At 39.6% G+C, this 25,720-nt stretch overlaps 1 protein-coding gene across 1 annotated transcript in view; it reads right to left on the bottom strand.

Annotated features, from left to right (window-relative positions):
* Positions 1-1,768: 1,768 nt before the first annotated feature.
* Positions 1,769-25,720, bottom strand: part of RET (ret proto-oncogene) — a 289,942-nt gene continuing 265,990 nt past the window's right edge. The window contains exons 22-32 of the mRNA XM_079311877.1: positions 23,501-23,620; positions 22,639-22,895; positions 21,387-21,534; positions 18,179-18,286; positions 16,654-16,868; positions 16,440-16,562; positions 14,739-14,809; positions 10,987-11,124; positions 9,005-9,104; positions 7,949-8,096; positions 1,769-6,040 (exon numbers count right to left, since the gene is read on the bottom strand). Coding sequence (XP_079168003.1) covers positions 5,883-6,040; positions 7,949-8,096; positions 9,005-9,104; positions 10,987-11,124; positions 14,739-14,809; positions 16,440-16,562; positions 16,654-16,868; positions 18,179-18,286; positions 21,387-21,534; positions 22,639-22,895; positions 23,501-23,620 — 1,586 coding nt within the window. The 3' untranslated portion in view covers positions 1,769-5,882. The remainder of the gene's footprint in view (positions 6,041-7,948; positions 8,097-9,004; positions 9,105-10,986; positions 11,125-14,738; positions 14,810-16,439; positions 16,563-16,653; positions 16,869-18,178; positions 18,287-21,386; positions 21,535-22,638; positions 22,896-23,500; positions 23,621-25,720) is intronic.

Here is a 25,720-nt window from a genome sequence, read left to right on the forward strand (position 1 = left end):
CAATAATCTATTTATTGCTATTTCATGAGCAGGAAGTGAGTCAAAATTAATTGGATTAGGAAACATGTAATTTTTCATTAAACTGCACTTGATGCAGGTAACTCTGCATGGAAACTAATTATGAGCCATGTATGTATTTTATATGTAGGATCTATGTCCAGTAGTTTAGGTAGTAATAACTATTAGTGAAATATTCACACAAATGAATGATTGAAACAAATTAATGGTTGAAACAATATTGACTTATGCTGAAAGTCTAAAGTACACACTACTCACTGCATCCACTGGTTTTTTCAGCATCACTTAAGTGTCCCACTCACCTACCGTACAGCAATGTTGTCACAGGGCTGCTGGATTACAAACGGGGTGTTTCACATCTCTCAGCTGCAAATTACTGCTGAAGATACTGGATGAAGTTACATTCTTCATTTAAGGAAGAAAAAAAACCCAAACAAATGCAAAAATCTTGATGCCTTGGTTGCTTATGTCAAGTGAGGAATCCCTACTATATCTCACAGACATAAAATATAGGAAAACAACTAGACAAAGCATAAAGTTACCACAAATGTAATTTTTATCTCATTTTTTGTAGATCTCTCACCAGAAAAAACACCCCATATAAAGGGTTTAATTTTCAGTGCCCTTTGTTTTCCAAGAATGCACTCTGACAGTCGTGTCATGCCAGTGAAGATCACCGTGGTGTCACAGCAGAGCCCCTCCTGCATACAGAGCTGTGTGTCTGCTGTGCATTACACAGCATGGCAAATGTCTGTGCAAAGGAAAAGCTGTGCTTACTGATTGTCCAAAATCAGGACAGGATCAAGCATGCAATTCAACAGGGAAGCTCTTTCAATTCCAACACACCACTTCATATTACACTTCTTGCAAAATGAAAATCTGTGTTCAGGTTTTGGCAGTCTGACTCGAGACCATGTTTCTGAAATCACAGACTTTAATGGAAACATAAAGTTGATACACAAAACAATATCTGAAACAGATCTGAAACATCTAAATTGGACTGTTAGTGACAGGAGCAAGCTTTGGTAGAATTGGATTGTTTAGAATAACCATCACGACGCTAACAACGAGTCACTCGGGATTTACATCCCAACACTTGTAGCAAATGAAAGGTTACCCTTAGCCATGGTAGATTACAAATAAAGACAAAAATAGTGCTGATCATTTACTCTTCCACATAGAACATGACTCATAGGCTGATTGTTCTTCCAAATATCAAGTCACTTTTGTAAGGATAACATTTTTGTATTTCACCTTAACAAATTCCAGTGACATTTTCCTTGTGTAGTTTCAACAGCAGAGTTTTAGACCAATTTTGCTGTGCAACTGTTTTTTATTTGTTACTTTCAAGGTAACAGGTTTATTTGGAATTAGGTTGTGGCAGTGTCCTGTGCAAGGCAGTATATGCAATTTAGAGCTAAGAGGAGGTCTCCAACCCACTTAACAAGACTGCAAACAAAATCTCTGTACTTGAATATCTGCAAAAGGTGTGCTGAGGCAGAGGACATCCTGTGGCAGAGATGCAGGAGGGGGTGAGAAGGCTACATAACTTCAGGCTGTGAAGGAGCTGGATGGCTGGTTCCAAAGGCAGCTTGCAGTAAACTCACAGTCAAAGAGGGAAAAACTCCCACCATGCACACACAGAAGGGAGGTGGGGTGTCAGTAAGGCAGAATAATGGCCACTTGAAATGACAAGGACAGGGAGGAAGAGACTTCCCTGAAGCCTGAGGTGCCCCTGCAGAACCACTTCAGCTGAGCAAGGCAATCCCATCTGCTCTGTGTAACCACCAGCACAGCTAGCAAAGGTGACACGTAAGAGAAGCAGGGAACTCTCCTCTGAGAGGCACAGAGGGACCCACTCATCAACCTGACTGATGAACAGAGAGCTGCAGCAGGGATGTCAGCCAGACTCTCTACTGAGCCTCACAGTCTCCTGACCATTATCTGCTTCTGTTTCATGTGTGTGCCAGGGATACAGCCAGGAGTGGTCTGAGAAGGGCCATGGACATTACAGATCCCTAGGAGTGGTGGTGAGGGACTCAAGGGTTGGCAGCTTTTTCATCAGTCCTCCCTGTCAAAGGGAAGGGCATTGAAAGGGCCAAGTGAATCTGGCAAATCAGCAAATGGTGAGGGGTCTAGTGCCACAGCCAGGGGTCTGGCTGCTTCTGGAGACTCACACTGAAAACCTGGGTGGATGGAGTCTGATGGGGACCCATCTGCCAGAGCTCAGGCAGAGCATCTCTGGTCACAGGCCTGCCAAGCTGCTGAAGAAGGCATTAAATGGAAGTTGCTGGGAGAGAGAATAATCCACTCCACTCCTACTTGTTTGATGCCAGGACCAGCAAGGGATGCCGAGAGCTTGGAGAGGGATTGCAAATCAGCAGGAGAGAACCTGAAATGCTGCTCAAAGGAATTTCAGCCAATGCTGGCAGTAAGTCTGCTCCATCAGGGGCCCAGCTTAAATGCCTTTATGCAAATGCATGTAGCATGAGGGATAAGCAAGAGCAGTAGGAGACTGTGGACACCTGCAGGGCTGTGACCTTACTGGCATCAGGTATGTGGTAGGAGGGCTCCTATGACTGGAGTGTTGGAGTGGAAGGATACAGGACCTTTGGGAAGGACAGGCAGGGAACAGGAGAAAGAGGTGTTTCCCTCTATATCCATGACCACATGGAGTGTTTGGAGCTGTACTGGGGTTGGATGAGGAGTTTATGGGTCAGCATTAAAGGCAGTTCAAGGACAAGTGACATTATAGTGGGGGTTTAAGGCCAGGAGATGAAACCCAACCAGATGAGACCCTCTACAGACAGAAAGGAGCTGCCTCACACTCACAAGCCCTGGTTCTCATGGGGGATTTCAACTACCCCAATATCCATTGGACAGACATCACAGCATGACATGAGCAATCCAGGGGATTCTTGGAATACTTGGATAACTTGCTTCTCCAAGTGACAGAGGGGTAAACAAAGAGAGTTGCTATGCTGGACACTGCTCTTTCCAACAAGGAGAGGCTGGTGGGGAATGTGAATCTCAAGGGCAGCCTTGCTGCAGTGACCATGAAAAGGTGGACTTCAAGTCCTCAGCAAGGAGGCACACAGTAAGCTCACTAACCTGGACATCAGGAGGGCACACCTTGGCCTCTTCAGGGACCTTCTGGGTAGAGTACCATGGGATAAAGCCCTGAAAGGAAGAGTGACCCAAGGAAGGTGGTTAATATTCAAGGGCCACTTCTTGCAAGGTCAGGAGCATTGCAACGAAGAGGAAGTCAGGCAAAAATGTCAGGACACCTGTATGGATGAACAAGGAGCACCTGTACAAACCCAAACACAAAAAGGAAGCCTATGCTGCCCCCAAAGAAAAAGGGTGAAAGGAAGGACAGATAGCCTGAGAGGAATACAGAGAAATTGTCCAAGCAAACAGGGATCAGATTAGGAAGGCTAAAGCACTGATAGAATTCTATCTGGCCAGGGACATCAAGGGCAACAAAAATAAAAGCTTCCACAGGTACACTGGTAAAAATGTGAGCTCTCTCTGGAAAAAATGGGAGACCTGGGATATGGAGAAGGAATGACATTTTTGCCAGCAGGTTCTTCAGCCACTGAGGCCCAAGTTTGCACGAGCCCCTTTACAGAGGTGGCAAAGGCAGGGACTGCAAGAATAAAGAACCACCCACCATAAGGGAAGAGCAGGTTCTGAACCAGCTAAGGAAACTGAGGATCCACAAGTCCATGGAACCTGATGAAAAAATATGGAAAACAGGGTGATTGGTGACAGCCCACATAGCATTCACTAAGGGCAAACCCTACAAATATCCTCCTATGACAGGATTACAGTGCTGGTGGATAAGAGTGATTGATGCCATCTACCTGGACTTGTGCAGAGCATTCAACAGTGTCTTACATGACATCCTTGTCTTGACACAGGAGAGGCATGGATTAGAAGGATGGAACATGCAGTGGATAATGAATTGGCTGGATGGTCACACTCAGAGTCGCTGTCAACAGTTTGATGTCCAAGTGGAGACCAGTGATGAGTGCTGCTCCTGTGCTGGTACTGGGACTGGCACTGTTTGAACCTTTGTTGGTGACAATGACAGTGGGATCGAAGGCACCCTCAGCAGGTTTTCAATGGCACCAAGCTGTGTGGTGCTGCTGAGACACTGGAGAGAAGGGATGCCATCCACAGGAACCTTGAAAGGCTTGAGAGATGGGCCCACACAAACCTCAATGAAGTTCAACAAGGCAGGACAAGATCCTGCACATGGGTCAGGGAAATCCCAACACAAACACAGGCTGAGTGGAGAAAGGATTGAGAGAAGCCCTGGGGAAAAGGACTTGGGCTTGGGTTTTGATTGATGAGATGCTCAGTATGACCAGGCAATGTGTTTTTACAGCCCAGCAAGCCAAGGCTACATCAAAAGCAGCCTGGGCAGCAGGTCAAGGAGGGGTTTCTCTCCATCTTCTCTATTCTTGTGAGACCCAACCTGGAGTGCTGCATCAGCACTGCAGTCCCCAGCATAAGGAATTAATGGCCCTGTTGGAAGGAGTCCAGACCAGGGTCACAAAGACCATCAGAGGGCTGAGCACCTCTCCTACAAAGACGGGCTGAGAGAATTTGAGATGTTCAGCCTGGAGAAGAGGAGGCTCTGGGGAGACCTTAGAGCAGCCTTTCAGTACCTAAAGGGAGCCTACAGGAATGCTGGGCAGGGAGTTTTTTACAGGGGCATGTAATGTTAGGATAAGGGGAATGGCTTTAAACTGAAAGAAGGCAGGTTGAGGTTAGATACTTAGGAGAAATCCTTTACTGTGAAGGTGGTGAGGTACTGGAACATGTTGCCCAGAGAAGTTGTGGATACCTTATCCCTGGCAGTGTTCAAGTCCAGGCTGGATGAGAATTTGAGGAGCCTGGTTTAGTGGAAGGTGTCCCTTCCCACAACAGAGGAGCGGGCAGGGGACAGGGAGTTGGAACGAGATGACCTCCAAGTTCCCTTCCAACACAAACCATTCTATGATGTATTGATGTATTCTATTCTATTCTATGAATTCAGTCTAAAAATCCCGTATAGCCTATTTTTAAATCATAAAAGAAACTATGATTGTACAAGACTGTATGTTTTAACATTACTAATATGTTGGTGATGGAAAGTAAATGTGTCAGATGAACACTTGATTGCCATCATCTATACAGCTTATCTTGTAACAAATTTATCTCCATTGTGCTAAAGGTAAGAGAAGTTAAGACTAATAAAACAAATTCTCTTCTCATTAAGACAAGACAATACATTTTACAAGACTTCAAATGTTGAATCTCAAGTCCTCTATTGAGTTACTAAATGTTTGCTTCCAAACCAAGATATTGGCTTTGTCAGTGCCAACATTATTCTAACACTTGTCATTTGATAGCAAGCTCAGTAATCTGGGAGCCTGTTTTTCTCCTCCCTTCTCTTTATTGTTTGTGCTTCCTGCTTAGATCAAGTGGTTGTATGCTAACAGCCACTATAAAAGTAGCAGTTCAAGTACATTTTACCATCCCAGAACGTTGTAACATAGGATGGTTAGTCTGAAAAATCACTGAGGATGAAGTGCAAGGCCATTTGCACTAAGAAGTTGCCAAATAGAACCATATGCAAACTGGCAACTTAGAAAGTACCAGAACTACAACTCTTATCCAGCTTGATATGTTTTCTGAGAGGGGAGAGTACCAATTATAGTCTTCAGCATAAATAACATATTTTAAAAACTACCAATAAAGGGATTTGCCAATTTAAAAGTTAGTTGTTGACTGAACAAAGAACGAGCCAATGGACTTCTCACTCTTTGCCTCCTTGTCTTCCTCAGGAGTCCATTACCTTTCACAAAGAAAATTTAGCTATCAAACTTGTCCATAAATTTTGCCGCTGAGTGTGAAACCATCCAGTTAGCATATACACTATCATTTGCATATCTTGAAAACACAGAGTTAGTGCCATCGAATCTTGTGAGTGGAACGGGGCTCTCCTCAGGCCAGTTCGGGTATGACATGCCTAAAAATGAAAACAGATAATTTTTTCTGCACTGAAGAACCATAACTTCATGTGCAGACAGTAAGGCCCTTGGCAAAACTCCCTTCAATACTTAAAGCCAGTCCACTGGATTTTGTCCCAAATCAATTCATATAAATGATGTTTTGAAATCCTTGAAGCAGAAATTGAGATGCAGGCAAAAAACCCTGGATAAATTAAAGTGCTTACTCAATAAAAAATTGTGTGCATGCATGCACATGTGCATAGTAAAAAGCTAAGAATTGTTCTTCTCATAAGCCTCCAACTTTGCATACTTTTTTATTTTAGGAATCATGTAGCAATATATTGCTTTGCAAGAGAAAGTTCTTGCTGTACAGGAAATGCTCCAAGAATTAACAAACCCATTTGGGACAGGATCCAAAGTCCATTTCAATGACAGAAGTAAATCATTTCAGTGATTTACTTAAATGGGCGCTTTTCCTTTGGCTTCAGTTCTGGGGACACTTCCACACCCCCATCAGGGATCCCCTACTTAATTTCAGGAAATCCCAGGAGCACAACTGAGTAAAGTCCAACAAAGTGCTGAGCACTCCTGTCCTGATTCAGCATTTAAAGTTGTATTTCAGGCCTGTAATTACTCACACTAAGTGCAGTAACTGTTTCTGTGTCTAGGCACAAGTGATCACCAAAATGGATGCAGAGTGCTTAGCACCATGTTGATTCAGCTGTGCAAGCACAGAACTATAGCAGGGTCAAGATTTTCAAAAACAGAAATCTGATTCTGTTGCTTATTAAGCATTCAGCATCTGCCATCAACCTCATGGCAACTTTTTTCTGCTACTTCATTCTTTTAGCAATCTAACCACTAAGTGCCCCAAAATCAACATGAGTTGAGAAAACCCAATGAATAAAATAATAACTAAGGTATAGATCAAAAATAGACCCAAAGCCATGTATTAATGGCAACTTTTAAACTAAAAGATCCAACTTTTCAAAAGTCATACTGCATGAAGAATGAAAAAAGTATCTGTGATGTTAGTAAGTATCTAAAACCATGTAGAATATTTAATCAGAAGACAAAATATAGGAGTTTTGGCAAGAACCATTTTTACTGTCCATCTCACCATCACAATATGAAAGCATATGTTCTTTTTAAAAACATTTGCTACATCATTCAATCAAGGTTTAGTACTAACATGTTCATAACAAATCAAAGGACGTGAAAACAGCTGATATTTTCAAAATGCCCACTGTTAATCAGGTTTTCAAAGGATTTTACATGTCAGTTTAGTCTGTATATAATATTTATATACAGTATTTCTACCTTCTGTATATAATAATCTGTTTTCATCCTATGATACATTAAATACATTTCAGCTTATAGATCCAAAATGTACTAATAGCAGCTGAAATTTAGACATCCTTCTTAATAAATGAAAAATGTTGCAGTTGAGTCCTAGCACTAAGTTATGGCAAAAAACAGTATTAAAAAAAAAGTGTATTGCTTAAATTAGAGGTGCAGAATCTAACATATTTTAAATGTTGTAGCCTCCCCCAACAGGATAGTTGAATTAGATACTCATTAGCATTTTATATTTCCCCTGAGAATACTTCCCTGATCTTTTTTTGCTTTTATTGTATGATATCTAGTCATTTTACTTATTTTCACATCCTTTTAAAATGTTTATTTTAGACACAGCTGCAAAATGACTAAAGGATGATCCTGATGCAAACTTTGACATTTACCAAAAGAAAAAACAAACAAACAAACAAACAAAAAAAACCCAAAAGAAGCTTCCAAGCAAATTTTGATTGGCTTCAGACAAGAAACACTGTAATGGGGTTACAGAGTCTGAGAACAGTGCAGAAGAAAAATCAACTTTTTTTGTGTGTGTTGCTAGAATCTAGTAAATGCATGTGAAATTCTACCATAAAGTTTGTTTTCAATCCATGTGGAAGGGAGGGTTCGAGGGAGGGGAGCATTATTACAGTCCACGAGAGGAGTCTCCTCTTCTGAGAGCCCATCATCGTACAGTAAGGAGTCAGAGGGTGTGGAAGCTGCAAGGTCTAAGTAGTCCTGAGAAAGGAACACACAAAAAGCTCTGTTAATGCACATGGCAGTGTTGCTGTCTGGGTAAAAAGGATAAATGTGCACCTGCTTTCTTTACAGCAAGGAACTACAGACCCACTGCATTTATCTTTCTCTAGAACCTCTGGCACCTGAGCTGCTTTCCAGCAGCCACAGCAGCTCTGGAAGAATCTGATTTGTCTGAACTGCTGATTTCTCTGCTAGAGACTATGAATACTTCCCCTACTTAGTTCTGCACACATCAGCCAAACACTCAACAAATTAAAAGCTGTCCTAACTGCTTTGTTTGACCTTCAGCTTCTGGTACACCTGAAACATCTATGTGGAGATGCATATACATGCTTAAAGGACAAGGTGCTCAGATCTCATAATCATGTTACAAAAGCTATTACATAACAATGCATAAAATAACTATGCAAAAACTTCCAAATAAAGCTTTGGCTGCTCTTCTAAAACTAAATATTTAGGTCACTGATAAGAATTAATTGTTTTTTATTTATGTTGCTGAATTGCTTTGATGTAAAAAAAAAAGAACGTGAAGCATATTCAATTATTTAAAATGCATGAAATACTACATTCTTCTAGTTCTGGCTCTCTAATGTTATGTATTCAGGAGTGAAATTTAGAAGTAACTTTTCACAACAGTTTTTAAATTATTACTATTGTTTAAAGCAAATAGGCAGGATAAGGATAATCCATCCACATTTTGGGTTGAAGTCACCAAAGCTATTAGAAGAGGCAGTACTGCTTTCAAAAGAACTAGATATGTAAATGCTTCAATATTTAATGAAAAACAAGTTAATTTGCTTTCAAATAAAATGAAAAAGTAATTATTTCTGTACATTCAAACTCAGAAGACCACAAATACTTTCAAAATCCATGTTTGCCACACTTACCCTACTCTTCACCATCATCTTCTCTAGTTCCTTGCTGATCTCAGTAAATGTTGGTCTTTTATCAGGTTCTTGCTTCCAACAGCGCAACATGAGGTTGTACCTGGGGCCCATCAGAGGATGAAAAAAACCCCAAACTGTTAGAAATAGGTCATGCTTCTGCTCTAAGGATTTATAGTACTGAACTCAACTGTGGCATGAAGGACATCCACAAGGGCATCAATCCCTGTTGTGAGTTCTGTTAAATGTCCCTGGAATTAACAACTGACACTCACAACAATGGGCTTTTATTTTCAAGAGTCTCCATGAGTTTAAATGATGATGAACTTGGCTGTCCTTGAAGAACTGACGTCAGGTTTCACTTTCACAAGGGACCACCTTAAGTGTAGAGCAGCATGCCAGATTTCTATTTCACTTTGCATATGACACTGAAGAAATTTGTATATCAAGCTGAAAAACTCTGCTGTTATACCAAAAAGCAGAATTTTGTTTCAAATTGTTCAAATTCTTAAGTTTCTGTAAACTTTTCTTCAAAGCAAAGTCTGATTTAAGACTATTTGCAGAAACTAATGTTCTTTACATTACTTCTATTATTGTTCTTTTGATTAAAAACTGCCTCCTATAGCATAGAGTGTGGAAAGGAAAGGGAACAGAAATGAAGTTTTATAGTTGAGTGACTATCAGACAGACATTGGCAAGTTCTGGAAGTGTAACTTTCCAACCTGTGCCATTCATGATGTTTTAATAGTTCAGCTGCTCTCAGGACTGAGATCTGACCACATAAGTGCTCTAATGGTGGAAACAGTGGGCTGTGAGAACCATAGGGAGCTACTGAAAACCACTGCATTTTGTGCCTTCATCCATGATCCCTCTCGTACTTGACTGGGTACAGGAGAGAATGCAGTTTGAGAAAAATGGCCCTTAAAGTGGGCTTTCACAAGCTGTCAGAAAAATCTCTGAATAAAACAGAAGAAAATTTGAAAAAAGTCATAAAACCATGATTTAACTTCAATAAAAAAATCCCAGAAACTCAGCTGTGGTCAGCTTGCCTAAACTAATTTATCAATGACATAACATGTTTGCAAAATGAGTATTACTCACTGAGAATAAACAAATAAAAATTACTATTATACATTTCTTAGATGGTAATTGCCAATCATTCTTGTAAACTTCTGCACTGGCCTAAATTTGGAAATACTTAGTATTTTACTCTGTATGCTAAAAAAAGTTCATATTTATACTATTATTTATTTAAACCTTTTTTTCTCAGCCCAGATGTGGTCAAGGCATTCTTACAACTGAAAATCAGTCAAAAGAGTGGTCACAATGATTAAAGCTTGGGAACTTTCAAAAAACCACAACCACTATCAAATTTGCAGGCTGAATATAAAATCATGCCTCATCTCTAATGCCATGGAAGATCACAGACAAAAGATATTTCACACTGAATGTGTTTTAATAAATCAGCCAACAGATTATGAAATGTCTCCAAAGCCATGGGCTTATCAAGTCACAGAAAATTTTTGTCTTTAAGGGTGTAGTTTTCTGGGCCAAGGTATCCTTTATCCTCTGGAATGCCCTGACAACTAATAGACAATGACTGTGCATGGAATATCTGCTTCATTTACAGAACATAATGAATATTTAGTATTTTCAGTATTGAATATTTCAGCTACTACTGTGTTTTATGGACATTTTCTCCTCCCTTCACCCCAGAAGTTTTGAATGCACAAACTCTTTTAATTGTTTGGCAAGCATGTTATTCAATACCCTATAAATGGTTTGGATATAGCTGTAGGCATACTGTGGGCAATTTTTTCCCCTTGCTTTACTGTTCACTAATCTCATGACATTCTTTAAAGCACAACATTTTGACTATATCTCTAAGAAATACAGAATAGTATTTATGAAGTAATTATTTAAACCTTTTTTTCAAGAATATTTATAAATGTTTTCTGAATCTAATCAGACCAAGAGTTACTTACATTTCCTCACTGCAGTTTTCTGGTCTCTCCATTCTATAGCCTGTTTTTAGGAGGTTAAAGAGTCTTTCAGGAGCAATACCAGGGTAAGGATTTCCTCCTAAAGTAACAATCTCCCAAAGCAGAACTCCAAATGACCATCTGAAAAAGACAGAATGAGTTTTTATATGGAGTGGTAGGTTTCAGGTTAGTGTTGGCATTTACACAACAGATCTCCTCCTAGTATTTTCAGGACCCAACAAAATTCAAGACACCTCAAGCCAAAGGAGATGTACAGATTCAAGTAGGGACATCCTTGTTCCCAAATACTGTTCATTGAACAGACTATGAGACAACAGAATGTATTTATTTCAATCATAAGTAACACCTTTGATTTCAGCTAGTCTGTTGGGCCATTTCAGTGATTCAGGACTTAATTTTCTTCTTAGAGTTGCTGAAAGAAGAGGAAAGAATTTCCTCTGGAAATACCAAATGCCTAAAATGAACTTTGACACAGAACAGAAGAAATAATTTTCTGAAATGAACAGAAGAAATAGTGGAATTTTAAACCTACTTTACTGCTGAGCTCAAACAAAAAGGCCTTGCACAAGGGGTGAGAAATATTTAGATAAATTAGTTCATTTCTCGAGAGTAAGCCAGGAGAAAAGAGGCCAAAATGTTTTTCTTTTCTTAGTGAAATTCTTTTTGAGACACAAAGAAGCTACAAATCAGTCTGAATCTGCTCTACTGACAACTGACAAAATCTGGATGTTCGAAAGGAAGGAAACCAGCCAACACTGGGGCTGCTCAATGGGATGCATCTGGAAGCAAAATTGCATACAATTTATGAAAAATGCTAGCTTTAGGCAATTTCTCTGTAAACTCCATTTTAAAGAGAATTTTAGGAAGTGTTAGACACCTACTGCCAAAGCCAACAGCCGTGTCTAATTCCCTATGAAAATTCCATCTTAAAGTGTTAGCCAAACACCTCACCTCCTGCCCGACTCCCTTCCACCTGCACTGCACACGCTTTAAAGCACAGCAGCAACCCCAAAGCACAGCAATAAAACTTCCCAAATTTAGAGAAAAGTCAAAGTGACTCGCACATGGTCCCGAGTGGTATGCTGCCATTCTTCTCCCTAATGCCATTCACTGAATTAAATTTTAATCACTCAGCACATTCTTGAAAGCTTATGAATATTTATAGCATTTTCATATACTTTATTAATATTTCTCCTCATACCCTTTTTGAAGGCATTTATGCTCTGCCATCAGGTTACAATTCTGTCCATGATTAATTCAAATAAACTTTGGAGGATGGCAGGTTTTATTTTTAAAATCCACTTCTGCTTAAGAGGAGTTTTACAGAATATGGAGGGAGGGATCAGATGAACAATTTCTAACTGCAGTTGTTTAGTTAGTGAACATATTAGAATAGAATGCTGTAAAATGCTGCAGTACTCTCAAGACTGTTATACAAATAAAGTACTGCAGGAGGAGAAATGAGAGATAAAGAATTCCCACTGTATTGTTTATTGCTGAATAAAAACATGATCGCAAAAAGCCAGGAAATAAAAGTATATGAAGAGGAAGACAGAAGGTTAGCTTTCCACTGATGTCATCGACCCCTGAAGTAAAAATGGGTTTTTTGTAAATGTTGGCAAGTGGCACTGTTATTAAGCTCTGCTAACCACTAACTATAAAGAACAGCTTGAGAAGGAAGAGGGTGGAAAACAGAAACACAGAATACCAGAAAAAAGAGCATATTGGAATGGTTATTGAGTAATATGTTCACCTAAAATATAACTGCATCACCGCAAACAACAAAGAACATCCATAAAATAATATTTTCAGTGAGTGCAATGATCTAAAAGTATCAATCAATGCTGCAAAAGGAGTACTTCACTGATCAGTGTGATGCTGCTGAAATGTCACAGTGGAACCTGGTGCTGCAGAGGATTTGCTCTGCAACTCTGTGTGTGTGTCAGTTCTGCTCTGCAGGACTCTGGCTAAATTAGGAGCTGCTATAGAGCACTCCTGGATTATTTCATGCACAATGACACAACAAAGGTGAGCCAGCAGTGAGACAAAGACACAGTGTGAGCATAGCCTGGACCCCTTCTGGCACGGCATGGGTGCAGATGTGCCCAGCACAATGCTGTGCTCCCTAGAACAGCATCTCCAGGAGAGCTGGGCAATCAGCACAGCTTTTCACAGAGATCCTGAGCCAGCCCTGGGAAGCAGGGAAGCAGCACAGCACCAGCACATTGTGCTGCCCAAGGCCCTGAGCTGGCTGGCTTGGTACCAGCTGGGCAACCTCTGTGTGCTGCTGGATCCCATGGACAAGAAACACTCCTGGGCTTACTCAACAGCAGCCCATCAGGGAATGAAACAGGAGGAATGCTCTTGGATCCAGATGATCAACCAGCAATCAAAGGACAGGCAGTTACACCACAACACAATCTGTTCTGGCCCCAAACCATAATAACAAAATTATTTTGAAAGAAACTGAAGAAATTAAAAATACGCTGAGAAGTTTTTAAAGGAATTTTAACGATTCTTTGGGAAAAGCAATTTTAGAGAAGCAAGTCAGCACAATGGGTGCTCTGAGGAGAATAAAAAGAGACCAAGAAAAACCTATAAGCTTATCTAAGTAAAAGTGACATTCTAACCAGATTTATCCCTATTTTTTTTATTTTCTTCCTCCAACAGGAACGAAGTAAAGGCAAATGCTTTGGAAATTAATTTTTTAAGGAAATTCCCAAGGCACACAAAATATTTTATTTCACTAAAACTGCTCTGATCTGCAGAGAGAAGAGTAAAAAGTGAAGGTAATCATTTTAGAAGTACAAATCTAAAGGTGCATACTTTGGCATCCTGCTATTATCAAAATGGTTTCCCCCTCAAAGTGCAATGCCACCCAAATTGGCATTTCACTCCATTTGAATGTAACAAAAGCATTACTTTAGTCAGATTCTCTCTTTCAAGATAAGTTTAGAAGGTATCAAAATGCTGCCTTGCAGAAAATCAAGCATAAGTACTGTTTCTTCCACAATCCTTTAGAGACTTTTCTCCTAAATAAATAGTCTGTAGCTTTAGAGTCTGCCTGGTGACTAGTCACAAGCATCGTTCACCCCAGAAAGAAATGAAAGTATCTGATCCTCAATTAAAGATGTCTACAAACACTCCTCTGCTGGCCCCTGCTTTTCACACATGGCAATAGCTTAGCTGTGGCTGCTTTGCCTGCTCCTCATCACAGGTAGAGAACCCAGCATACCCATCTTCAGGGTCTCTATTTCCCTAATCATGAAAATAAGCTTGTATCTTGGCACAAACTGGACTGAGCTGACTGAAGTTCTGCCATTGATTACAACAGCAGAGAGGTCAGGCATTAAATTCCCCTTCCTTTCCTCCAGTCCATCCCTCACCTGCCACTCAGTGTTACAGACAAGTGATGATCAGAACAGAGAAGTTCAGGTATGATCATTACAACTCGTATCTATACATTCAAAGTCAAGCAAGTCATTTGAATAGATCCAATCCTTGCTGATTTCAACAGGAATTATGTACATAAATACCTCTGATAAAGTTTTATTCAGATTTAATTCAACAGCAAAAATTTTGGGCATCATTGCCAGTTGATAGTGCCATCCATACTTCCTTCATGTGTCTCTGCAAGATTAATGGCTTTGGCTCCTACACACCTTGCTGTGCATCCTCCCCCAGCTCCATAAACAAGCAGACAATCCAGAAAGTATTTAAGATTTTACACTTACACATCACTTTGTGTTGTGTAGATATGGTCAAATAGTGACTCTATGGCCATCCACTTCACAGGGATTCGACCCTAGGAGGTAAAAAGCAGTAATGGTCAGAAAAGTAAGTTTCCAAGTGAATAAACAAGGTATTTATCTTCAGAATGGTAAAACACTGTCAGTCCATATTACAGCATTTGCCAATGTACTTGTGATTTAGTATTTCATAAGAAAAAACAGTGAGGAGAATAATTGTAAGAGTTTTTTAAAAAACTACTTCATGTATTTTCACACATGTGAGCAATCTAACTATGTGCAATAAGCTGGTGTGGCTTTTTGCAAGTGGTCACCAGTTTAAGTCAGATAAATTCAACTCTTCTCTTAACAAAGAGCTTTGAAAATGTACAAGTGCAAACATGATGAGGAATAGTGATTAAAGAGGAAGAGCTATTTGATTTATACCAGGGATGAAGCATAAGTAGAAGCACCTGGACAGTTTCAGAACTGAACCTGGACAGTCATATCTGGTTAATAGTTTCTAAGTGGAATCTACAAGTTGCTATTTTTCACTGGCAGAAATTCACTGAGAGAATCTGAGAAATCCACCCCAAATATTCATGAAAATCTAGGTTTGCAAAATTTCCAAGATGTTTCATAACCTCCACAGTATGATTAACATTCATATGCCTTACTTCTCATTCTCATGACATCCATATATATCCATGCAAAAAGTATTTCAGTAGGATTTGATACTTCTTCCTTCTCAAATTTTTCTTTTTTCCTGTCTCTCCATCCAAGCAGACAGATGCTTGTTAGGCTCTGAATAATACCAGTGATGAGCATCTCAGAAGTAAAGAGCAAATACCCACTCAGTATGTCATGCCCCACCAAATGAAACTAAACTGCCAAGCTGCCTTTATGTAAATGCATTACTCTCAAAATACAGAGCAATTGGTATAAATCAATGTAAAAAAACACCATCAGAAGACAGCTAAATGAACATGGCAATGCTCTTTCACATAAGAGCATGTCTTCTAGAATTTTTTTTCTTCACAACTCATTTTGACTTATGCAACATCCACACAAACTGGCCTTTAAAAATAGGGAAAGCTAAACTAAAAATTCACAGTATTTATGGAAATCTCATAAAATTTTAAAATTTTCACAAGCAAAAAAATTCTGTTGGCAACTCTTTCATATTAAGCCATAGAGGGAACTGAACAGCACTGCTCATTTGACACAGTCAGGGGGAAGCTGTGTTCAGGAACACACAGCCTATCCTAGGACTGACTTGCAGAAGGTGTGTGGAACTTGATATAAATTGTCCATATCTTTTTCAACTATTTGGTGTTTTTAGTTTATATTTTTAATTATAAATAGGAAGATAAAAAAAAGATAGTTTATTTTTTGTTTGTGTTTTCATGTAGTTTGATGAGGAACTGGATAAATAAGGAATGGAGTGAGAGGACTACATAAAGGAGGAGTGGAAGAGGTAATAGTTACTTGAAGATGATACATATTTTACATATATATGTACGTATTTCTATCCCACTGGTTAAACTCATGATGTTGCTTCACTGGCATTTTTATTTCCTTAAAATAATGACCTTAAGTTAATAAAAATAGCCATTCTCCATTTTATCCATGCTCAAGTCCCACTGCATAAATCCATTTTCTTGATCAGGCAATAATTTCCACCACTGCTTTTAATGCACACTGTACCTTGCTCCTCTTCACATACGAATCCTCTTCATATACATCACGCGAGAGGCCAAAATCAGAAATCTTCATTTTGCGCCCTTCTGCCACCAGCACGTTCCTGGCTGCTAAATCCCGATGCACGAGCTTTTGGAAGGAAACAGGAGAGTTTATGCCTCTTGTGAGGAGCCAGCTCTCCCCCTCCATCACACCCAGAGATCCCCCTGCCCTGCCCTACCTTCATCTCTGCGAGGTACTGCATCCCTCGGGAGATCTGCCAGGCAAACGATATCAGGTCTCCCATGGTCAGGGCTCTCTCGTCGGGGTTTTCCAGGTAGCTGGAGTTCCTGTTGCCATCACTGCCCATGTAGCTGGGGCCCACCTTCCGGCTCTCCCTGAGGAAACTGCGCAGGGAGCCGTACTTGGCGTACTCCACAATCAAATACAGAGGGCCTGAAATAAACACACACGCTGCTCCATCAACAACGAACAGACAACCTTTCCTCTATGCAAAGAGAGTAAGTTTCAGGCTAAAGCAAAGCAGAATGCAGGCTCTTGCCTATAATCCCTTATCTAGATAATCTGAGACCAAAAAAGCAGACAACCTTCAGACAAATTGGATCTGTGAAACAGGCTAACTTAGAGAAACTTTAGAATAAAAATAATCTTCTTGAGACACTGAGCTCAAATCATCTGCTAATTCCAGCACTGTGTTTAAGGTGCCTTCTGAAAGCACTTAGAGACATTCTGGCATTACAATCCATTAATTTCCCCTCCCCATTACCCAAATGAATAATACCTATTCTCAGTGCTGAAATGCTAAATACATTTGTCTGCTGTATCAAAGCCCTCCTACCTCATATGCCAATGAATTAACTTGATATTTATTAAAAGCTTGTGACTCAGAAGCATTTCACTTCCTTTGGGATGAAAAACACATTGTACTGAAAAGAAAAAAAAACTAACCCACCCCACTGGTTCATTACCTTACTAAGACTCAGAGATGACTCACTCCTGAACAACATTTTCTGTCTACAAGTCTAAAGTGACAATTGCAACTGAACTGGGTGGGCAAAGAAGGCAGAACAAGGTGTGCAAAGAGGTTGTAGAATCCATGCTGGGATTTTAGGCTGCACAACTTAGATGCAAAAGGATGAGAATGTTGCCACTCCACTTTAAATTAGCAATTCCTATGCACGACAAAATTTGCTTCACTGGCAATTTATAATACATGTGTCTGCAGATTTTTCCCCTTGAAACATACTTGTTGATGACTATGGTTTTTAGAAACCATTTCATAACCAGAGGGAGACAATAGCTTTATGACAGTGGAGGAAAACTGAGTACCAGCCTAACTATCCAGCTATATTTGTCTTTATATGGCTGTAGTTGTCCATTTACATTGTTTTAGTATAAATAGCAACAACAATAATGAAAAGTCAAACTTGAAATATAACTCACATTTGAAAACACTGACTATTAATCTAATATAAAAATATATATTGATTAAAGAGAATTTGTAGACTTGTTAATTTAAAATAGCTTCAGAATCAAATTGTGCATTGAAGAAAACCACAGGAAAAATGCTTAGTTACAGTGAATTAGTACTTTCCTTTCCTTTCAATATAGACCTCTTTTTTCAGCCAATAGCAAATTTAAAAGATGCTCAGGAATTATTAAGCAGTTGTTAAAATCCATCAACAAACTGCATTTTGTTTCCTTTCTGGATGGTTTCATCTCAGTAACAAGCTTTTAGTATTTACCATCTTGACTGCAGGCTCCATAGAGTTTGATGACGTGAGGATGGTTGACTTGTTTCAGAAGGTTGAACTCTGACAGGAGATCTCGCAGCTCACTCTGGGAAGCATTTTCTGCAGAAAGTGACCAAACACAGTTTTGGTTAGCAAAGCATCACTCAAGACTTCTCTATGCACAGCCTGAAATCTGAGATCTACCATCTCTCCCAGAGTTAGTAAGAAGTTGGAATACTCCATACTTCCCCACAGGAGAGAAACTGTCCCATCTCCAGAGTCCTACAGTCATTCACATCAGAACCAAGTGAATGTGTCTGCTGCTGCTCTGGCTTGGTAATAGCCTGCTCTAAGCATTGCCCTGCCCTGATACAACTGACTGCAGAACAAGGAGGTCAGGCAAGAATCAGGAGCAGAGTCTGTAATGTCTTAAAGATGCCATGAAATAATTATTGACCTTTTCTAGTGTTCTAAAGCAACTTCTTAGGGTGAATCAGTGCAATAAAAGCTTCAGAAGCATATGAAAGTCAAGATCTCATGTTGATCAAACAAAAAAAGACTAAACTCACTCCTTCTCCAAAATACATTTTCCAGCAGAGTAAAAATCCACTAATCTACTGGCTTACTCTTGTTGCACACATCCAGATTTAGAGCTCAGAAGCTAAATATACAGTTCAGACTGATTTTACCAGGGGACATGTATGCAGACTTCACTGATGTCAGTGAGAATCATGTGGCCCCAACAGGCTTTCTTGGCCTTTCAAGTGTTTTGCCTTTTTGCAGAATTCTTCAGACTGACAAGCTTCCTCTTTGAGTGCACTGGGGCCTGAAGGAGATCCCTAGTCATAAAGACACCAAAGGTCAGAGATAACCCTTCTTCTTCCTCATCCTTAATCTCTCTGACACAGAAAACCAGTCTGGATAGTTCTTCCAGTGCCATTACTGGGCATTGACAAGGACATGTTCACCCTGATTCAAAGATAATAATAACAACTTTGGCACTGTACTGTGAATTTTTTTAATAAAGGTTGTGAGCACCAAAGGATTTATTTGCCTATTCATGTGCAACCAGTCTGCCCTCCTTATAAAAACAGTAATTCTGTTCTACTGTTATGTTTGAACTGTAAGTTTGTATCTGCCTTATATTATCTTGTAGTCTGAATCTGCACTCAGAGTAGAGAATCTTCTACCACAGGGAACACAGTATCAGTTGGCCTCTCAATACTGATAAAGTTACATAAAACAAAAATTAAGAATGTCAACATAATGCCTGTAAGAAAAGTTGTATTTTTCAGCTCTGGAGCTGTGTGTGTGAACAAACTGAACAGAGCAAAGTTCCCTATGTACCATGCCTGGTTGTCTGCTAACTACAAATGGAGACATTCAGCTTTAAAGCTGTATGCCACTCGTTTTAACAAACTGTGAATACTTTGTATTTATGTACTGGTTGGTGATTTCCTCTTTTATTTTATTGTAATGAGGGCTTTCATATTAGGCAGAAGGTCAAATTTAATTTGTGTGAGAAAAGTGAAAATAATGGGCTGAAAAAAATGTTATTCACTTGTTCATTTAAATCTTCATCCATAGCTTCCAGACTATTTTGGCTCAGCTAATTGCTCCCTGACGCCTCCACAGTACCCAATGCCAAGTTGTCACAGTAGGGAGAGCCCTGCCTTGGTCTGTTCCTAACCAGATTGAGCCCATCTACCCAGCTCAGGCAGGAGATCTCTTTTATAAAGCAAGAGGCAATACCATACCATGTGCCAACCACTGCCTTTCAAAGATCAGCCAGTGTGTAACAGTCCCAAACACTTGGACAAATGACCTGCTCTGCAGCTGGTACAGGGAAAGCATGGGTGGTGCTGGCCTGATCCAAAATAACTGTTCTTTGTCCTTCCTGGCAGCACTGGAAAGGCCACTGAAGCTAATGCACCAATCCTTATGCTTCAACTGCCATGTGTGAACAGTAAAGTTAAGCCAATAAAAGCACATAAATGTTTGCAGAATTAAAAATACTCTCCACAGTCAAATTGGAAAATGGAATTTCAGGTGACTACCTACAATTTAATTTACATTACAGAGGGATTCATTAGAGCCTGAAGAATTACTGTAAATGTCAGATCAATTTATTTCAATAAGGTGATTAAAATAAAGGTTTACTCCTTCGCATTGTTAATTCTGTCAGTTTTTTTTTCCTTCATAATAGATAAGGAAAACTGAATGTCAAACCATCTGCAAGTAAAAGAAACATTTTGAAACTCTGGAACTATTTTTGAAACGTTTTTCACCATGTCTTGAAATCTGAACTCAGTCACAGGTTGATGAAAATGTGCTAGAAAAAGCAGTGTCACTAAATGCACAAATAAACATGAGATGAAGTAGTGACTATTGTATTGACAATGTAATACAATACAGGTCAATACTTGAATATTACAAGTAACAGTTAATTAATCTTCACTTCCAAAAAATCTTAGTTCCTAGAACTTCCTCCTCCTTTACATGACCTACTGTGCACTGAACCTCCTGCAATGAAGGCATGCACTGCATAATGCATTTATTTCTTAGGCAAAGTGGTGGGATATACAGCATCTTTCCTCTCAAGGAGCAGCAAATGTGCTTTGAATATAACAAATGGTAAGAAGTATAACATTTTCCTGTAATGACATGCTTTTACGTACAAGCAGCAGTGAACAGTTCAGTGCAAGGTCTCATATTATCATCTTAGTATTATCAGGAGACAGCACTGGGTTATTCAAGCCATTTTGACAGAGCTCCCAGTGATTGAAAAGCAGATCAGAAAGTATAAAACCAGACATAATTCTCCATCAGGAGAGTAAGTTCACGGGTCTGCTCTGTCTCTTCACATGATTATAACATGATTTATTTAAAAAGCTTTGTCCAAGAAAACGGGATAGATTAAAAGAATCAGAAAGCTTTAACAAACCCTTGCAACATTTCCATCAATGCCAAACAAAATTGAATGCATTTGCTATATTAAGACAGAGGCTCCTTGCACATCATGATTTAGAATTCCTTAACTTGGATCAATGTGATGCTAACTGCTAAAGTCACAAATGTGCAGATTGTGACTGTCAGAATATATCAGAATGCTGGAAGGAAGAAAGGCTGTGACACTGCTAGGGTTTTAGCTGCCTTTAAAATCCATTCAGAGGTTACCACAGATAGTTTGCAAATCATTCCAAACCCCATGGGAAGGTACCTTTTAACATTTTCACTGCCACTGTGGTATAGCCAGCTCTCCCCTTGAGTCGGAACGCTGTCGCCTTGACAACCTTTCCAAACTCTCCCTCTCCAAGAGTCTTGCCCAGAACTAGGTTCTTCCTAGGGAATTCCCACTTTGGATCTTCCTGCAGGAGAGAAGAGAAACCCTGTATCATCAACCAAGGGAAGGAGTGGCTATTCCTCCTATTCAGTGTGCAGTGTTTGGCTGCTCTTTTTATCAGCATCAGTGTGTTCTTTCAAAACCCCCTGGATACTGAGGAATTTTGAAAATGCATTTCCTCTTACCTGAAAACAACTCCTTCAAAACAAGCTGTACATGTAGTCTTTGGATAATGGATTATGTTTACAGGTCTGGGAAACTGGGTACAAATGAAAAATGAAGTGATACAGGATAAATTCTTGATTTCAAAATAACTACAAATATGTGACTTTCATGGAGAAGTTAATCAGTTTTACTTGCAGAACAAGGCTTTCTCTTAAGGACTGATCAGAGACAGGAATCATCCTCTTATAAAATTACTGCTAATAAGCCTTAAGGTTGCAAAATTATGACATATGTACAAACCAGTATATAAACTAAAGCAAACAGAGCACATGGTATGAAGACCTAATGCTCAAATAGATTCAATGTTGCCATATAAAGTGACAGTGTTTCTCTACCATGTTGGTTCATGAAATGCCCCATCTGGCAGGAAATCTGAGCAGTGTGTCATTCAAAGCAGGAAAAAATAGAGTAAAGGTATGACAGCATGACTGGGCAAAAGTCCTTAAAACCCTCACACCAATTGAGACCTACAAACTGTATATCAGAAATCAGGAAGAGATCTCAGAAGGGAATTTTTTGAAATGTTTTAAATCTAGCCTTGTTGCACTACTTTGGCACATCACAGAGAGTACAAACCTGCTGGTCATTAATACTTATCTGGACAGTGTTAAAAGGAAAACCACAGCACTGTCACATGAAGATACATTAGTAAAAATCATCAGCTTAAATTAAACCTAAAATGTTACAGTGCATTAAAGCATAGCAAAAAAGGAAGAACATAGGAAGAACATCATTTGCTCTGCCTTACAGAGTAAATTAAAATGTGTATCTCAAGAAGTATCTTCAGTGCACCTGACCCCCAGTGCTGTTATTTGAAGGTAATGGGTGTTTCATCCTGTATCATGGTCTGCAGGCATAAACAAGGCTGACATCAAACCAGAGGATGAAATGTGATCAGGCTCACAGGAATTTTGAAGGTGTCCACGGAGACCTGGTTGTCCACGGAGTCGAGGGAGGGGCGGCGGACGTTGCTGGAGGAGTAGCTGATGGGGTAGGGCTGTGCGGGGCGCCGGAAGGTCATTTCCGCAGAGGCGATGGGCGCCTTCGGGGACTGCTTGTGGTAGCGGTGGATGCAGTAGTAGGAGACCAGCACGGAGATGACAAAGCACAGCACCACCGCCCCCGTGATCACAGTCTTGCACAAGTCATCACACAGTTGCTCTGCGGACCAAGAAGAGCTTCTTAAAACTTTCTTTGTGGTCTCTTACTTCCGCATAATAATTCAATTTTAAAGATGCGAACTACTTCATGCTCTGTTTATTTAAAATAGCCATTATCTGTTTCAAAAAACTGCACAAAGCTTTTCTGTTTAAACAAAGGTCAAGGAAAAATGTAATGCACTCCTCCTGCTAACGCCATGGGTGATGGTAATCTCTGACATTTTGAAGCTGAGATTTTTCAGAAATTATCAGGAAGCTGGAATTACTTGAAAGTAATATAAATCATTATTCTAATTCTCCAAGCTGCCTCTGCAAATATCAGGTAAGTCTCACTGAAATGCAAATGCTGCTGGATATCAAAGGATGACCGACTTGTTTGTCAAGTAATAATGCATAAAAAAGAATCCTTAGCCAAAGCTATAAATAACCCACTCTGGAAATTTTCAGGCTCCATAGTGGATGCCAAGGTGCCAGTTCCTCACTGGTTCTGCATTAGCAGTCTCTGACCAAAGATATGATTAATTAACATGGCTGTAAGTGTAGACTGTTTATGTACACATGATGTATAGAGAAAAATATTACTATGAGAACAGCAGAGAGACTTACCTTTGATATCATCTTTCTCACAGTAACAGTTCTGTCTTGGGAAGCAGTAACAAATCCCATGTCCTGACTTAATTCCAAGATTTCCAATGCCCTTCCCATGGCCACCAATAATGTTTCCACCTAATCAAACACAGACAATAGGCTAAGATTCTTACATGTAGAAAAAGGGGGAAAAAAGGCTCAGTTTTCCATGGATTTACCCCAATATGAATCTGAAGTACGACCAGACAACATAGTGCAGGGACAATTGCAGGGACTCCTGAGGGGGATGGAATACTCTAAATTCTGAAATCTCTGAGGTTCTGAAATGGGGGGACCTTGCACTGGTTAAACATTAGTCCTCATTAGCAGTTACTGAGTTCTGTTCCTGCTTCTGATGCCAATTTCCCCTTACCTTGGAAAAGTCAGTCTACTGTTCTGGTATCATTTATTCCACTGTCAAATGGAGGTAACAACACTCAACCACCTCTGCAAAATGCCACATGACAGTCTAGTCAAAGCACTAAGAGTAAATGCCAAGTGCAAGTGATAAAAAAATGAATCTCGCTATCTAAAAGTGCATTTTTTAATATTATAAAAAGAAGAGCAGAAACTGATATCCTTAATTTCAAGTAGTCCTTCATGCAGGGTAACAGCAATTGCATTTCCACATAAATATTTTTTTCTGTATATTTTATAAAAATGACCAATAGTAGTGACATTTTTATTTTTAAACTGCCTTAATCACGAACAGCATTTTACAGACAGCTCAGGTGGTTAATTTTGGAAGACAGTGCTGAGTCACTGTCCTCTGAGCTGACACTTAAAAGCACAGGTGTTCCCAGAAATTCTGCATTATCCCCTCTGCCTCTCCCAGCCAGCTTCCTCCATCATGAAGAGGTGATGAAATGAAGTTTCCATTTGCCACAGAAAATCCTATGTATTTATCTATATCTGCCTATGTTTGAAGGCCTGGAAGAAGAGGAAAGCAGGGAATGAGCCAGTCCTAGCTAAGCTGCTCTTGACCAGTTGCTTATCACCTGAAAATCTCTTGCTCAGAATGCAATTAGGTTGCCTCTATTTGATAGGCACAGCCACAGCAGCAGCTGTTTCAGCTGAGTGCCCTTGAATGCAATATTCATAGTGTTACTGTGAGAAAGCAATTTTGGGACTCAAGGACATAGCCATCATAATGACAAACGGATTGCAAAAATAAGTATTTTCACAACTGTCTGTACTTAAAGAATATCCTTGATCTTAACATCTTGGCCTATTTATTGTTTGCCATTCCCAAAGAAATGTCCCCTGCCAGTGAGAGCTGATAAAATGGTACTCCTGAAGCTCTGAGCTCCCAGAACACACTCATTTTTTTTGTCTGCAAGTACACTGTTTTTGGGCACCAGCCCAGGTTCTCAATTGTGTCAAGTCATAAACACAATTATTCAACTCAGGTGTTAAAAAGGGCATGCATAACATCCTGAAAGCTTGTCTTACTTGCCTGCTTATTATCCAGTAAGACAACATTTCTTTCAGGCTTCTGTTGAGAAAACATTTGATGTTGCACATGTTGTACATATTTTAGCATTGCAGCCCCTGGCACAAATATTTCCACTTTCAAAATGACGAATTATTGCAATTATTACCAATAAAGAATTCTTTTCAGATAATTAGAGAAGTTATTTGCATTTCCTTCAAGCATTTCTGCCACTTAAGGGATTGTTTTTATGCACTCTGATGAAATAATTATCTGATAACACTAATTTACAATGCACAATCCATTCTTGCACGTAAGAAATACTAAGAAGCCTCTTTAGTAATTCATTTTATAGAAGAACATTAAGTCCCAACCTGTAAGAAAATGCTAGTTCCTCTAAGACTCCATTTCAATATCTAAACTTGTAGTACATGATGTCAGAGTCAGAAGAAGCATTCAAGAAACATGTATGTCTTTATTCCTGAATTAGACTGTCAGATAAAAAGATCCACCTAAACATTATCATCTCACAGAAGGTGGAAATTGCTCAAGAGAACTACACTGTTTTTACTACCCTGTACATCTTCAAGGTGTGTTGTGAACTTGCAGCTATTCACAGGTATATGAGTGGAATGCAGAAATAAATGCTCAAGTAAAAAGAACCAACACAAATGCATTTCAATTTTTCCTTCATAAATTCTGCTCACATGAGTCTCTGCCTGGATCTTAAAACAGGTAAGGCATTGGATCATCCTGGTTGCCACTTG

Source organism: Erithacus rubecula (assembly GCF_903797595.1).
Source record: "Erithacus rubecula genome assembly, chromosome: 9".
In the NCBI taxonomy this organism is placed as follows: Eukaryota; Metazoa; Chordata; class Aves; order Passeriformes; family Muscicapidae; genus Erithacus; species Erithacus rubecula.